General features: G+C 40.8%; 1 protein-coding gene across 1 annotated transcript in view; it reads right to left on the reverse strand.

Moving 5' to 3' along the window:
• cntn6 (contactin 6) overlaps nt 1-9,057 on the reverse strand; it is a 41,322-nt gene extending 32,265 nt beyond the window's left edge. Inside the window, exons 1-3 of the mRNA XM_083770562.1 lie at nt 8,953-9,057; nt 3,752-3,878; nt 991-1,166 (exon numbers count right to left, since the gene is read on the reverse strand). Of these exons, the coding sequence (XP_083626688.1) occupies nt 991-1,166; nt 3,752-3,878; nt 8,953-9,013 (364 nt within the window). The 5' untranslated portion in view covers nt 9,014-9,057. The remainder of the gene's footprint in view (nt 1-990; nt 1,167-3,751; nt 3,879-8,952) is intronic.
• Nucleotides 9,058-18,252: the final 9,195 nt, after the last annotated feature.

Raw genomic sequence — 18,252 nt, forward strand, 5'->3', positions numbered from 1 at the left:
CAGGAAGGCCCCCTCACTCAGACGGACCAAGTTGCGACAATAACATACAGCCTATGTAAAGAGGAATATAAACAAGACATTGGCGCAAAACTTCATATTTACCCTGCTCTAATTAAACAAAAGTGTGTTCTTACATCCTCCATTTCACGATTCCAGCACTCGTGAGTAAATTAATTTAATTGCTATTATGAAGGTTTTCAGTGACGTTGCACCCACAGGTTGCATTGTCGTCAATAATTAATCTGTCTTTAAAACGTTCTAATATTAATATAGCATGTTGGCATTGTCTGTTGGTGCACACATGTTATATGGACCATGTAACAACATGGTCAACAGCACTGTTTGCAAATGTAGCTACATTTGTTGGCCACAAAGACAATTTAGACAAAACATGCTGCTGCCTGCTAATGGAGCTTGTAGATATAGGCTAATTATTTTTCGGGAAAATTGCAGTTTAGCAGAGACTGAAGTTGGAAAGGCTGTGCCCAGTGCGGCAGTTCCTACTGTGTCTTGTGTGTCAGCCGGCAGCGCAGGCAGTAGTGGATATGCGCTAAACGCATGCATGTTAATTAATTAATTAATTGACTGAATCTGTAGGGCCTTTTGATTTGGTGAAGCGCCAGGGCCTTGAGAGGGGTTAATCCGTCACTGAAAATATAGCTTCAAGGCACACATGTACATGGGAATCCCAGACCACGTTTTCAAAATGTAAAACAAAAATGTACTGTATGCAATTGTATTTGTCAAAGGGGCCTGTGCCATAAATTACATGTATTATACTAGTAGGGTACTACATTTAAAAAAAAGACAAAATCACTGTTCATGAATTTGCCATGTATCTAACAGTTTGTGCACAGTTAAATTAATGGAAAATGCTGATTCAACTAACTTAATAAAAACATAAAAAATAAATCAGATTATTCACGACCTTATGTAGCTAGCTAGCTGTGGAAAAGATGTATTTAAAAATAAATGTAAGAATCTACTCACATGCGAACTGGACTTTAGCCTCCCTGCTGACAATGGTCCCAAATGTGTTAGTGGATATACACTGATACACTCCTCCATGGTTGATAGCATGAGGGTTATTGATCAACAGGTTCCCTTCTACAAGGCTGTAGTGAGGATCCAACTCTATATTAATAGCTCTTCCATTATTTTTCCACCTGCACACAGGATAGAGAATGTTAGTTCACACTTTCTGCATTTCTGGAGGTGGTTTGGAGGGAATAACGTTAATACAAACTCCTCTGAAATAGAGGGGTTTTGTTAGCCATCTTCAATCTTCATAAGAACACAGGAGCCACCGTTAATGGTGACTATCCACTTTCCACATAGTATAGCATTCACATCTAGGCCTGATTAAGCCTGTCTATTAGCTGTTATATTGGAAATATCCTCCTATCCTTGATAAATCCTTGATTTATGCCAATTATTTCCTGTGACTATAAAGATTTGAGATTGCCAGAGACATTACCCATTATTACTTGCAAATCACCTCCATATATAGAATGGGAACTGTACTTCACAAAGAAAACATCCCTTAATGGCATACTGTCACAGTAATACCTAGCCCCTCTCGGAACCCTCCATAAAGCTTTTCTGAAATTTGGATGTCGCTTTATTGTAGGGTCCCTGTTCATAACTATATTTTCGTATGGGAATTTTGGAACGCGGACATAAATATGCTCCGTAACATCGTATCTGCTGCGTTTGACGGCCTTTTTTAGTTTGAGTTATTCTGAATTCGTGAACTATAAGTACCTATACAAACTGCTGCGAATATCTCCTGTGGCGCGGAAGCCGTTAAGTATTTTTAATCTTTGTTTGACCGATTTGGTCGCTTTATTTCTTCTTGTTTGTTTACCGTTTATTGTACCGCCTCCCGGTGTGCGGTTGGCTTGTGCCGGCTACGTCACTGCCTCTGATCTGCTCTGTCATAGCTATAGCGCCACTAGCTAGACAGATAGGCGGTACAATGAGGTGTCAATAAACAAGGAAGGAAGAGAAGAATCAAAGCGACCAAATCGGTCAAACAAAAAAATACTTAACGGCTTCCGCGCCACAGGAGATATTCGCAGTGGCATGTATGGGTACTTATACTTCACAGATTCAGAAGCCCTCACACGAAAAAAAAGTCGTCAAAGAGCGCAGACAGGCGTTATCCACGTTGTTTATGTTTTATGTATGTCCGCGAAACCAGGTGGCAGGATACTGCTGGAACAGGACCCAATGGTCTGGGTCTAAAAAATTTCAGAAACTTCAGTACCATTGGGTTCTGCTTGGAGGGCTAAGTAATACCATGTGCCTAAAGCTGTGTTCACACTGGCAGCTACAATGCTACAGGTTACCATTCTTTTTCAATGGAAGCCATGTGACATGACATGATATGATATGATATAGAACTTTATTGTAAGTTGTAAATTTGACATATAGCACAAAGAACAAAACAGTATTACATACATAACAAGCAATGTACACCGCCTAGATTACCCCATGGCTACTACAACTCCTTATTAAGCCTCAAAGTCGACTGGTGGACAAAGGACCTCTTTAGTCTGACCTTATTGTATGCTGGTACACCATATCTCCTTCCTGAAGCTAGCAACCAGGGGGGCAGTGAAGCCAATAGTGTCTGAAGCCAGTAGGAAATCCTGACTTCCTGAAAGTTCATATAATGGCCTGTTGTGGCGCTGTCATTGGGCCCAAAAAACCCCATAGCTCCATAGAGGTCCATGTATTTGGGCCCAACTTCACCTAGACTGTATTACCTTAATAAACATGGTCATGAATACTTTCTGCTTCCAGTCACTAGTTTAAAGTCTCATTTCTCATGTCATAATATTATTTTTGGAAAAATTTGGTCCCGTTTATTTAAAAAATGACCATAAAGTTGGGTATGTTCTGAGGGGCGTGGCTACCTTTACAGTCTATGATTGGGTTCCACCCCCCGCTTGAGTCAAAATAAAAACCAACAAAGAAGAAGGGGGAAGTCCCACCTCGTTGTCTGGGCCAGCCAATGGCCAGCTGGGCCCAAACTGATCTAGAAAGATGGCGATTTACAATTCAAGGACTGACAGGCTTCATCTTACGTCCATATCAGACCCGGAGAACGCTTTGTCCATATTATTTTACAGTCTATGGTAGCAACCTATATTCTCCATACAACACATTAGCTAGTATTAGAGAGGTGATATTCCTTGCTAACCTTAGGATGCTGTAATCATACGTGGATGTATAAAGTTTCTGAAGTGGTTGTCCAACAATCTTTGCTGTTGCAGCAGTTGTGACTTTAGGGCTTCAGACAAACATCCATACCAGGTGGTACTACAGTAGCCTACTGAAGAACACTCATAATAACAGAAGTGAAGAAAAAGAAGAATCCGTCTACTAGCACCGAAGGATCTTAGACAGCGAAGGAAGTAGATTCTTTGCTTTGTTTTCTTACACACTGATTCAATCTGATCTTTCAATGACAACAGATGGTCTATTACTACTCCTAGGAATTTGTACTGTACGAACAAACCTGGTTGATGTGTTCACCATGAGTAGTAATGGCGGACATGAAGATACAAAGCTACAACAGCTGCTACAGCTGGTTTCAACTTCAGCTATGATACAAAGCTATGTTTGCTGTGTAGCTGTTTCTGTTGTATCTGCCAGTGTGAACGCAGCATACAGAACATAAAATAAGTATCTATTTCTATATAAATCATCATGAACTGATAGTCAACTATGAGGGCAAACTTACTTATAATGTGGCAGTGGATTTCCCTTTGCTTTGCAATTGATGAACACCTGGTTATCATCAGAGGAAAATGGAAATATGCTGTCACTGGGCTCTTGGGTGAAGACGGGTCCATGCCGTGTCCTCCTGTCTGTGTGAATAAAGACCACATTGGTTGTGCCATACTGTCGGGACAAGTCAAGCTAAGACAAAACAAATCAACACATGAATAATGGCTCCCTGTTCATAAATTGCCCAAAAGTAAAGGTTACAGTAAATATGCGGTGGGCACTGTGCATGCCAATGCAATTACCTGCCAACATGGCTCTTAGAATGCAGCCTGAATTCATGAACCGTTCTGTGAATCAGATATACTTGCAGTGCATAAGAGAGCAATTAACTGATCACGACCCTGTGGTTTTTCACACATTTCTGAGCCATAGGCTATTTACATTAAACTCAGTAGTCACAAGCATGCCTTTTATTTCCCCACTTCTCATTTACACTCCCACCAACATCCAGGTTGTTTTGGAACGCATGACTGCTCAGTCAAGCCCATTGTTTTGGTTAGCTTCAGCCAAAATATCAATACACTAGAGTAATTAAATGATGTAGCACTAATTACTCCTGTGAAATTTTATTTTTTCAATACATGCCAAGCAAACTCACTCCCACACACATGCACACACACACACACACACACACACACACACACACACACACACACACACACACACACACACACACACACACACACACACACACACACACACACACACACACACACACAGTTACAGAACGCCCATGAATATTATAGTGTATTGCACACTTGTATCTCTCTACAGCTAGACAGTCTTATGCCCTGTGAAAATTGAGTGTATCTTTGTACCCCCATTTTGCGGATGAGATGCTTTTTTACAAGTCTCTAACCTTGACGAGGACAAAGAGAAGTGTTCCCTCCCGCATCATCATCATCATCATCATCCTAATGAGAGTGGGAGAGATCTTTGCCTCAGGTGAGAGCCTTCTCTCCCCAGCCTCCAAGGGAGGTGCTTCATTTTTACCCTGCTCGCTATGTCCTTTAAATTAAACAAATTAATGAACCTTTTATAGCTGGACTATTCACTTGGGAGATGCCTGGATAGTTTATGAGTGTGCATGCATGTGAGTGTGCGAGCATGAGAGTGTGTGTGTGTGTGTGTGTGTGTGTGTGTGTGTGTGTGTGTGTGTGTGTGTGTGTACGTGTGTGCGTGTGCGTGCATGTGCTGTGTGCGTGCGTGCGTGCGTGCGTGCGTGCGTGTGGCAACCTGCACTGTAAACTTAGGCATACCAATTGTAAGAGTCCATGAAAAGAACGAACATGAAAATTTGCAAACGTTACCACGCATGCATACAAACGTGCCAAACAAGCACAGTATCATACTGTAAACAGACTTGCACATACATTTAATTAGGCTGCATGTAAATGGCTACAGTATGTACATCCACAGCCACTACCACAGCTTTTGACATTATCATTTCTGTCGGTTTAGCATTGAGCAGTGGGCGCATTCCCACGACTGTGGCCGCTATCTTGTACCACCAGCCTAGTCCCTAAAACGTCTGTGCCACCCCTTACATGATACATTAGGGATTAGGCTATAGGTGTGGTTTGAGGGTTACATTAATAAAATCAGCGTGCCAGGTGCCATTGCCTTTAAGAACGCTGTGCCATGCGTTATCCCCCCTGCTATCGTACATTCTCTCCCTCTCTGCCCATGGAAGAGGCAGTCCGACATTGATTGACTAATAATAATATTTGATACATAGAATTATCACTCACACATTGCTGGTTATAGATCATTTAAAATTACAGCAATCACTTGTGTTCTGGATTAATTTAACTGAATGGTCTGGTGTGGTTCTAGCAAACGCAGATCAAACATAATTTTATTTGTCTTTGATAAGCTTAACTGGTAAGTGCTGGTAAAAAATACAACTTTTTGACACAAGAAATGTAGTCACACTTGGACTGGATGTGCTGCACAGAGAGACTTAGGGGCAAAAAAACTGTCCATGATCACACTTCTAGACAGTGGTAAATTTGAATTTGATCTCATAGGATTAATGAAGGAATACGTCTTTGAAATGCCACATAAATTGTGAAATAGAAGTCTTTCAGATCGGCTCCAGGATCTTGCATGCATGCTTACTGTGTGCCCGGCCAGCGTCCCGACATTTCCATTTCAGACACGCTCTTGTGAACAACCAAACGGATTTGGCATAGCAGGTGGTCTGAGGACCCGCAATGCGCTTTCCCATTCGCCCGTAAGCGCAACTATATGCCCATCAGCCAGCCACACCCCCAGGCACAAATAAGGGAGTCTGCATAATGTTTAACGAATAACGCAGCCGCTTTAGGGCCAACGCTATTAACATGTGTACGGATATTGCATAGTGCCATGGGATAACGTGGTACGCACGATAGGGCCCTGTATATACAAAGAAAAAATCAATCTCAAAACGCGTCACTACCAGTTTTGAGCTTGTAGATTGCTTATTTATACTACATGTGTGACACAATAGTATGATGAAGTAGGACATTAATTCGCAAAAACAATATGGAGATAAGAGGTTTATGCCCGACAGCAACGATATGCCACTCTATTTCTGTGTTTACTGTTACTGGCTGCTTAGCTACAGTGTACCTCTGTAAAACTGCTGACTTAAGATGAAATGCTAAATCAATGGAAATGGAGGCATAAATAACAATACAATACCACCCGCCCCCCTAACACTCCATATACTGTATAAATTTAAATACATTTGTCTGATGACTTGTAAACAGTTGGCTTGACTTCAATTTATATCTGTCAATGGGGCCTGTCAACTTGAAATCTCTCTCCATAGCCTTAAAGCTACACAGGTTACAATACACACACATGAACTGAGACAGAGCTTAAAGCTGCATTGGGTGATAAACAACATGAATTATGATAACCAAAAATAACATATAAATAAAAAATAAATCTCTCCCTTCTCTGTCAGGTGGCACTTACAGTATACCTATATGCACCTAACAAATCACACCGGGCAAAACATGACAAACTTTGCTACTATAGCGATTACTGATTCAGTTTTGTTGCCACGTTAAATGAAGAAGTAAGTACTTTAAATTTACCTAGTGATTAAATTAGTTTGGGGGTCCTTAAAAGTTTGAGAACCACTGGACAACATGAGGAAGTCTAAACAACATCATGCATGGACAGCCAGCACATGCACATATTGGGCCGCCTTTTTCTGTCTCAATGAATCCTTCAAATGCCTTTACCCTGCACTGACACAAAGCCACTGCAGAGAGACACAGACAGAGCTTTTAGCCTCAGGCTATCCGAGCCGTGAACAATGACCCAACTGCCAGGTCATGTCTTTAACCTAACACTCGTTCACCAACAGAGCAGACACGTTTTTTTTGGGAAGGGGGGGGGGGGGGGTTTGACAAATATTTTTGAAAATCTGAAATTGTATCTACGGTAGATCAGTATTTATATAGATCAATCTTTTCTAAAGGGAACACATGAGTGGAGAGTAAGGGGAATAACACACAGCATATGGTAATCAAACCGGGACACTCTACTCACCCATGTGGTGCACTCTATCTACTCTACTCCATATTATATCCCGGTTGCTAACTTATTCACCCATTTATATTCTGTATTATGCATACCTGTATTCTATATTCTATATATTATTTGTCTTTGGCTGAAAAATTATCAGTATTCTGTATCCTACCTCTGAGTACCTCGTAACCCAGGAAAGATTGTATACTAATATTCTAGAGTCAGTCTCGTTTATTTACATTACAGTTTACACTTAAAGGGTGGACTCCCTGGCATTCATGTATATATATTTTTTTATTATATATTTTATTGGATATTATACTTAGTTTCTAGATTTATTTTCTAATTGCAAAAATAAATAGGATGGTTCCCAAATGTGGCATTGTGTTGGCCAGTGTTGGGTGTAACGGCGCTATTAATAACAGCGTTATTATAACGAGACTACTTTTATTGGTAAATAAACAAGTTAGTTTTGCAATTTAGTAGTTATTTACGTAGTTACGTTTCCAAAAAAGTTAAAAAAATTAATAAAACCCACGACTGCCCACGACTGCCCGATTTCTCCTCTCCTCTCCTCTTCTCCACTAATGTGTATACTATACACCCTGCGTCTACAACATCCTGTAAATTCACTTAAGAAATAAAACTAGTGTTATACAAGTAGCTTTTATTTTTAAGAGGAAGAGGAAGTCTGTTTCGGTTGTAGCCAGCTGCCATGACAGTCAGGTCTTGCCGACAAGTGCTGTGGTGGATAATAACAACAACATGCTTTTAGCCAAAGTTCATAAAAAACATGCGTCTTTGACTTAAACAATGTAGGCTAAACACTTTGGAATTACGTTAAACATGGTAGATCCTCTGTGTCATTAGGTGAGTACTAGTTAATGAATTGTTTAAGTTTCACACTATCATTCATGAATGATAGCACGGCGAGAGAGGGTATCATGCACACTGGCTGGTTGGAGCGCAGCGCAACAGCCTCACTAGTAGGCGCACTCTTGATTTTCTGTCCAGTCCTTCGTGTATAGGCTGGCATTTTTGTGGCAAATTATATTCATTAATAAAGAGAGAGCTGTAAAGGGGACATTTTCTATCGTCAGTACAGTGTATATCATTCTTGTTTTTAACCATAGGTTAATTAATATGGGCCGTGATAATGCGGCGCAATAACAGTAGGCAGTAATACAATGTAACCAACTTGCGCAAGCATTCAAAAATGGGTTTTAATTGTCGGGTAACGGAAGATAATCTATTAAATTACTTTTCTCAGAAGGTAATTTGTAATTTAACAGGATTAGTTTTGTTAGTTACTTACAAAAGTAACGATGCCCAACACTGGTGAATACTGTAGATACTGAGCAAAGTCTTTAAAGGGAATGTGTAAAGCTTTTTTGACAATCATCTATTCCTACAGAAGTTGGGGGAATGTTTTTCTTATGATCTCCTGTGACTGTATATCATTTTATCACTCCATACCACAAAAATATGATTCCGGCATGATCCCTTCTTGAGGAGATAATGAAATGATAACTCAGACATGCAGAGGAAGGTGTCAGACTCTCCCTGTGAGAGATATACGTATGCAGATCAGGTGTGTCATCAAAGGCCACTTGGGGGACGCCTTACCAGCCAGGCATCCGTTGAGTGACAGAAGGATTAGCAGTTCCCATGGTAACAACATCTTCATTTTCCAAGGTCAAAGATTCTGTTTCTTCCCATCCAGTTTCCAAAGAGTGTAGTTATTTGGCTGTGGAAGAAAGAGAAGGCACATGAGCTACAGTGTACGTGAAAATGCTCACTGTACAATAAGCCTGCTGGAACTGTGGGCTGGAACTCGAGGAGAATCAGTGAGCCATTAATAATTCATTCACCTAAATAAGCATTGCCAAGACCCCATGCCTAAGGGCCAGCTAGAGCTGATCCACAGGAGCTGATATTTGTTGTAGCCTACTGTATACAACACATACTGCTACAGTGTCTCCCAGGAACATGTCAAGGGAGTCAAGGGACTAGCCCATTCTGACCTGAGATCAGATTCTAAAAATGTCTTCTACATCCTGACAGTTTTCTGAAAAAAGAAATCCATGTTTCTATGTCAGTCGTTCTTTGATTTTTCAAAAATAGCTGAAGCATAACGTAATGCTAACACCAAAACGGGTTCCCGCCCAAAATGGGCTAGACATGCTTACAGCAGCAACAGATACAACTTGCCCCCCTCGCCTATACAGTATGTGTCACTATAGCCACACAATAATGTTATTTATTTTATTAAAAAGAAACAGAAGATGCGTGCCTATTGATGTATACACAGCCATACTAAAACTGTTACTGACACATACGTTCAATATTAATAGGCCTACTACAAATTGATTAAATTTAATGGCGGCCACTATGGTCTTTTAAAGTTGTTTAAAGTCATATTACGGCAAAGCTCCACCTATACTGTGTTGTGTTGCATTCGGATAGGGTCAAAACATTTACCGGGGCGAATGCAACGCAACGTCAGCAGTGGAGCATCCTTCATTGATTAAAAAGGGAACATTCCCTGCGTTGACGCAACGCCCGACAGCTGCAGTGGAGCTTTGGCGTTACCTACACCCCCATGACATAATGAGAAACACTGTCATTGTTTGAATAATGCAAGTGTGTTGTATTGTGTAACTGTAACAATAACAAGATCAGGGCATCTTGTAAATTGTTCAAAGTAACCAGACTGATCTACGGTAATTAACAATACAGTTTCCAATAAGGTTTATCCAACATTAAAACTAAATGTTACAGCTGAAAATAGAAATAAAGGCCAAAGAGAAAACATTCTACTGTACCATATTTATAGGCCTATATATTTATTTTCTTAGCCATGTGATTGCTATGGATTCGTTGTTGGCTTGCTTCCAAAATTCCATTCTTGACAAGAGATACTGATGTTAGAAAAAATAAATTATGATTCACTATTTGTGAAGAGAGGATAAGGAGATTATTCCCCCGGATCAAAGAGAGTGAAGTAGATTTATTCTATTCTCGATTATCTAGTCGGAGGGACTGAGAATCATGACCTTCCACACTTCATCTTTTCAATCATCAGTATTGATTTGGTTTCCATTTTTTAACCTTCTGCCTTTTTGTTTGTCATTCTGCCCACAGTCTTGTCATGAGCCTCAATCAAATATGGAAGAATGGGTCAATAATGTGAGATGTGGTTGATGTCTTTCCTTATGAGACTCACATACTTGAAAGATGTGCTTTGTAGGGAAAACCAATGCAGAAATTAGATCCATACAAGCGAGGCAGCTTTATTTTGAATGCTATAACGTTTGAAAGCATTCTGTTGAATAACTGTGGTCCTCTCAAATATTCACAGTTTAATTTGGATGAAACAAAAAAGCCTATTTTGTAGTAAAACCTGTGAAATTAAATCTAAATGCATATTTTTTGGTACTGTACAGGAAACTTTGAATCGATGTTAAATGTTTTTGGTCACTTGGTCAGCATGCCTACCCACAATCAATAATGTTGCAGGCCAGCACCTGTAAGTAATTCCAAATCAATATGTTTTACATTCAGACAAGCTTACCAAGCAAAGTCCACATGCAAAGGAACTTAGATCATACTGTTGTACTTGTACGGATTTCATCTAGCAAATGGTTTCACGAAAGGCTATCACTAGTATAGCGTAGCCGACGCCGCAGAGGCGTAGACGGTCGACCAATATAAGTTGTTTACTTTGGACACATATTGACCATGCTATATGATAACTGACTTACAAACTCAATGATCTGCCCTCTACTAGGCCAATGAGTGGAAAGCGCGAATTCCCACCGGTCACGATAAGTATAAAGATACTATACCGTTCACCATTGCATTTTTTTATAGTCGGTGTGAACCATAGACTGTAAAAAATATGGACAAAGCGTTCCCCGGGTCTAACATGGACGTAAAATGAAGCCTGTTATTCCTGCACTGTAAGTCGCCATCTTTCTAGATCCGTTTGGGCCCAGCTGGCCATTGGCTGGCTCCGTTTTGGCCCAGCTGGCCATTGGCTGGCCCAGACAACGAGGCGGGACTTCCCCCCTTCTTCTCCGTTGGTTTTTATTTTGACTCGAGTGGGAGGGGAATCCCGATCATAGACTGTAACGGTAGCCACGCCCCTCAGAACATACGCGACTTTATGGTAATTTTTTTAATTAATGGGACCATAATTTTCCAAAAAGAATATTATGACATTAGAAATTAGACTTTAAACTAGTGACTGGAAGCAGAAAGTATTCATGACCATGTTTATTAAGGTAATACAGTCTAGGTGAAGTTGGGCCCAAATACATGGACTTCTATGGGGCTATGGGTTTTTCTGGGTCCAATGACAGCGCCACAACAGGCCATTATATGAACTACGATTTCCTTAGTGGCTTCACAAAATATCTGTCTGACTGCCCCCCTGGTGTGAACACTGCCATCCACTTGACAATTTTTTAAACTATAGTTATCGTGAATGGCCCTGAAATGAGGAAATGTGAAGGAGACAACTGAATCATAATGCAGTACAGTACATCTCTGCAATGCATGGCATCTCATTACAGACTTCACATCATATCCTACGACAAATACATATTGTATGAGCCAAATGTGGACCGTGTGTACAACTGTGACTCAACTTAACAGCATTTGATTACAAATGTGACATAATTTTGTTATGGTTATTGGTCATACTTTTTTGTTAAGGTTAAGGGCTGCTTTGGTTAGGTTAGCATTGGGTTTAAGCATGGTCATGCGGGGAGGGGCACCTAATTGGTCAGTGCAGCTCTGATCCCAGCTAGTTTGTTGTTGTTGTTATTTAATCTATATTTTAATCTATATGCGTGCTCGGGAACAATGAAAACAATGAAAGTTGTGAAGGCATGCCCCACCTGGTTATGCAATACCCATTATCAAAGTACCCGTTATGGAAAGCTCTATATCTATACTGTCCATGTCCCTTTTATGCCCATATATAGAGATCCCTGATGCCATCAGCAGGCCTACTTGCCCATTATGTGGGCAATCGGCATGCTTGGTGTACTGGTCGGATGGGCGGTTCTGGACAACTGGTGATCTGACCGACTTCATGCACAATTTCACTGCACTCCCTCGGGTCCTCAGCAATATGCGAGCTGAGTTAGAGATCGATAAGGCAGACAGTTCTCGAGATACGCAGAGGAAACACACACACACACACACACACACACACACACACACACACACACACAGTAGGTACAGTCTTTTTATATGGTGAAAATCAAGTATAGGTTTAAGGTTGGTTTATTACACGGATCCGAGTTCACATGGCATCCATCTGATTCATTTACTTTTTGAATTCATCACATTTTCCTGGAGATCAAGCTGACTTTGTTGGCGACAGCTGCACTGTGTAATACAAACTATTCTAGATGACACTGTCATTGAGGTTACAGAATAGATTTTACATTAAAGATGGAGTGCCACAATTTTTGTATTTTTCCAGTTTTTCATGTGTCTATGAGGTGACAGTACTTCATTAGACACCCTGGAGTTGTTTTTATGTGCAATGGTGTATTGACTTTGTATTTAGGGTTTCTTCCTGGAGGATGAACCCGTGACAGTCAAACGGTCCAATGAAGTAAACAGTAATAGTGACACCACACTATCAGCTCCTCCCCTAACCCCTCCCCGCTTCAGTTCAGGTGGATCACCACCCATCACCACCCACCAGGCAAACCAGGCATACTTAATGAACTGGTGGGCGTGTCCACATAAAAGCATCATTTTAACAAATACTGTACACTTTTTGGAAAAAGTTCTTCCCCCTTATATTGTAATAATACCTGATGATCATGTTTTAGGGTGGAAAGAAATGGTGGCACTCCATCTTTAAGGCTTATAATAATTTAGGAGAGACCACATGTAGCCTACAATTGTACATGTAGTAAGGATGTACAGTACATCAAGCAACAAAAGTCATGAATATTTAGCAGTGAGGAGGACAGGGGAAGCAATGCAGTCCACTGCAGAGGTTGTCTAACAAGCCCCTGAAGCCTTTTGTCATTAGTGTCCTCGCTCTGCCCAAATGATCGATGCTAATTTATGTTCGCTGTAGTCAGCTGTCCAGTTTCACTTTCAAGCTGATCAACTTCATGTTGTCTGCTCACATTGGCACAGAAATGTCCTTTCTCCATGACATTCAAAGTCAAACTCATGGGTCTTGATTGCATTCCCATGGATAGTACGCTATTGGTATAAAAACGCAGAGCCGAATCCTGTAGGTGAGAGGGCTGGCATGGTTCCTCTGTCAGATAGCACAACTCTGTTTTAATGATGCATAGGTCCCAGGCATCCTTGGGGAGGATGTGTTTCTTGGTCACAGTCCAGAAATTTAAAGTATAGTTGCTTGTGATCCCCATGATTAATTTATATACCCTAGAAAAAATACAATGGTAATAATTCTTGTGCCCAGCGGATGGTGGTCGCAGGTGTTACCAAGTGGGATGAAGCCAAGCTAATGGTGCCTGCAAGGGAAACTATCTGTCAAGAATAATCCCTGGACCCTAATAACACTGTGGCGTAGATAATGCGCTTCCCCCCTCTCTCACTGGCCCACGATATTGAGATAGCTGCAGAGAAGTGATTAAATGAGTTATGGATATTGACATGGTAAAATGTATATAGTACATGTATCTAGAAGTATTGCCTGGTTTAGAGTTTGGCAATGATTAGCTTCCCACTGTGGAATAGCCAAACAGGGCTTCTAGGAACTCTGGTGAGCCATGTTCCACTTCATCAGTTCCTGAGTAATTGGCTAAACACGTGACTACGGTACATAAATTAACATCAGCAGCCTTGCGAGAGGTAATTAAGGGAATGTTTTTTTGTATACCATGGTAAATAAGACGAGCAATCAGCACCACCACCCAGGGCTTTCAAAGCCACAACTTGTTATTTTGTCAGGCATTGTCATGACACTGCAGTCATCAAAACCAACCATACAACACGCAGCCTCTGACAGGTAAATAGACTTTAAACGTTTAATCATACATTACAATACAGAATCCAAGCAACATTTTGGTAAATGCTCTACAGTACTGTACATATTTACTGTAACAGTTTTTAACTACAGTAATATTAGAGCGTGTGCCTCCTCTCCAAACATTCCTGTAAGCCTCCAGATCTCGCTGTAAATCTATTCACTCACTGGAGAACATGAGCTGTGTTTCAACTACAGTAGTATGCTGGAAGAATGTCAATCATTGTGTAAGAGCCTATCACACATCACTGGAGACTATAGAGACGTGGAGAATGTTAAAAGCCAACATCTACTGTAGCTACATTATTTCTATTCAAACTCAACATATTGTGCACAATGATACAGGATGTGTAGGTAGAGCATCACTACAGTGAGAGAGACCTTGTGAGAAATGAAAACAGACTAATGTCCACAGAAATGCAATACACGTATTCCAGGATAACATTCTGAATTTAAATTGGGTATTGCTGATATGAGCTAAAAAAAAATCAGGCATTCGTTAAACGAGCTTTACAGTATGTGACAGTTTGTTTTCCACCAAACAAATTAAAATTGATACATAACAGAATTCCATAACAGAATCCCATTGTCTGTGACATGAGATTATAACACTGAACAATTGCAGTGATAAGGTCAGGCTGAATGCCAATGGACCCATTTGCCAATGGGTCAACATCTATTATAATTACCATGTTTTGCGCTCAGAAAAAAATCTAAGTGCAGCTCATATCAATGTACATTTAGTTCAAATAGGAAATATTCAACTGTAACATAATGATCTAAATAAAATCACTGATAGATTTAAGTTACATATTTAACCTACAGTACAATGGCATGAAGCCAAGCAAATGTTTCAACAAATAAGCAAACACGTTTCAATGCATGAACAACATGCAGAGTTGTCTCTATATTTTAGGATGACCCTAAGCAAGTGTTTGGCTGCCGCTGCCCTTCATTACATCAAAGACCCACGGACCATTCTTAAGTGCTCATTTAGCTTTTACAATCATACTCGGGACTAAGTGAGGTTTTGGTTTCGCAACCCCAAGTATCATGTAGAGCAAAGTTTCTGTCATGTGAATATGGTTATTGTTGTGGCAAAAAAGCAGAAGCTTTTATACTTATTCTTACGCTGCTGTATACTAAATATAATTTCCAGATTTTGTCACTTTTTGCACGGGTGGCTGGCATCTCCCTTAGAGATAGGGTGAGAAGTTCAGTCGTGCGAGAGAGACTCGGAGTAGAGTCGCTGCTTCTTTGCTTGGAAAGGAGACAGCTTAGGTTGTTCGGTTATCTGGTTAGGATGCCTCTCGGACGTCTCCATACACGTCCGACTGGGAGCAGACCCCGGGGCAGACCAAGGATCACGTCCGACTGGGAGGAGACCCCGGGGCAGACCAAGGATCAGATGGAGGGATTATGGGCTCCACTTTCGTCTGATCTTTCAAAATACACTGTTTTGGGATTTAGCAGTGGGGAAGGGGTGTTCCCCCACTAAAGTTGGTATTTTGGTTACCTGTCTAAATCCCTAAAACACCTCCGTTACCCGTTATATTATGCATAAGTGTGGTTTGGGCAAGGTTTGCCTTTAAGAGATCCCTTATCCGTTGCCCGTTAGTGCTATATTGCTTCTTAGCCTTATTATAGCCCATGGAAGAGTGTTGCTGCCTTGAAGTATCACTTGTGCTGCACCCTCATCCCATGAAAGGGCAGAGGTATAGCAAGAAATAAAAACAACGTTATTAGAAAAGCAATATTGAAGAGGTGGGTTTTGAGGGTGGTTTTGAAGGTTTGGAGGGCGGAGGCATCTCTGAGTGTTTTGGGGAGTGCATTCCGGACCACAGGGTTGGGGCAGCAAAGGCAAAAGCTCTGTCGCCCCCAGGGGGGCAGTCAGCCAGATATTTCGTGAAGCCTCATTTGAAATCGGTAGTTCATATAATGGCCTGTTGTGGCGCTGGACTGGACCCAAAAAGCCCCATAGCTCCATAGAGGCCCATGTATTTTGGCCCAACTTCACCTAGACTGTATTACCTTAATAAACATGGTCATGAATAATTTCTTCTTCCAGTCACTAGTTTAAAGTCTCATTTCTAATGTCATAATATTCTTTTTGGAAAATTATGGTCCCATTAATTAAAAAAATGACCATAAAGAAAAAAAAACATCGCGTATGTTCTGAGGGGCGTGGCTACCGTTACAGTCTATGATCGGGATTCCCCTCCCACTCGAGTCAAAATAAAAACCAACGGAGAAGAAGGGGGGAAGTCCCGCCTCGTTGTCTGGGCAGCCAATGGCCAGCTGGTCCAAAACGGAGCCAGCCAATGGCCAGCTGGTACCAAACGGATCTAGAAAGATGGCGACTTACATCAGGAATTACCATATTATTACAGGCTTCATTTTACGTTCATGTTAGACCCGGCGAACGCTTTGTCCATATTTTTTACAGTCTATGGTCGCCCCACGAGTTTGGTCTTGGGGACGTCGAGGAGGTTTGCATCACCAGAATAAAATCATGAGTTTTGCTAGAATTGTGCAATGCTCCCTTCATCTTGGTCCAATCTGCGCTGTTATAAAAATAAATAAAAAAGTTAAAGCTAAAGCTCTAGTCTATTTCTTACAGTAATCATTTAATCATTGCTATAGATTGTTTGTTCAGAAAGAGGCGTTCTACCATTCTACCCATCTCTCCAGAGCTTTACAGGAAATATATTTTCAGGTCAGGATGCCAATTTTATACAATCACAAGAGAGAAATCCACAATTTATCAGCTTTTATAGTGATAAGAGCTATTGTGTTCCAGTTTCAATTTTGTCTGCTCTTTTTGTTTCATCACTTCCAATTTTGTTTATCCTGTATGAGTTCTCTCTCCTCCTGATATGCGCACAAGGGACATTTCTTGGTCTCTTTTTTTAACCTGCTATTTTAACACTTCATAAACTTGACATTGAAGTTTATTGGTGAAATTGCCATACCGAAATTAAATATTTTTACATTACATTACATTTTTACATATATTATATTATATAATTTACTTGAGACAAGAGCATTGTTCAATATCATCAGAGGTCTTGTTGATCATCACTGTCATCAGTAGTCAATGTGCTGTATAGACTGTTGCACATAATGTGTAGCGGTGGCCAAAATGGGCTGCTGCTCTTTCATTGCCAATGCTTGCACTGTGAGGTGCCAATTAAAACAAAAGCAAACAAGATGTGAGCGTGGAGTGGGTTTAGGAGTGAGGGTCTGGAGGAGAAAAGCGTCATGCAGGAGTTTAGAAGGATGGCATACAAAGCAGGGATGTGGGAATACCCTATTCGTCACTTCCCTGTTACGCCTTTCTTGTGTTTCTCTGGTCTGATCCTGTTTCTTCTGTGCATAATTGATGTGCCTACTTTGAAATGTGGGTAAGCTTAAATTGTTATTTTTAAACATCTTTGCCAATTCAGCACTTGTATGTAAGGCTTGAACCGAAGCATGGAGATAATATACTGTATATATGTTGCATCCTTTAGTCATGATTTCTAGTTCAATGTTGAAAACAAACTTTGCACAGCATTTAACATGACATCATTCAGCAGCCCCAAGTTCCCCAACTCTAAACGCCTTCTAGTATCCCTAGAGAGAGAATTTATAGGATTACAACCAGTGATGCCAGATTTTAGGAGAGGAACAAGCAACCAGATCTACAAAATAAGCATAAGTGATTGCACACGCACGCGCACACACACACACACACACACACACACACACACACACACACACACACACACACACACACACGCTCGAATGAGTAAATTAATTGAAACTAAGTTGCATACTGTATAACGACTCTGAGTTGTTTGAACAGAGAATTACATGGTTTATTAACACAGTGCACTTGTTCCGGTGTATAG

This window comes from Protomyctophum parallelum, assembly GCF_964188405.1.
Source record: "Protomyctophum parallelum genome assembly, chromosome: 8".
Taxonomy (NCBI): Eukaryota; Metazoa; Chordata; class Actinopteri; order Myctophiformes; family Myctophidae; genus Protomyctophum; species Protomyctophum parallelum.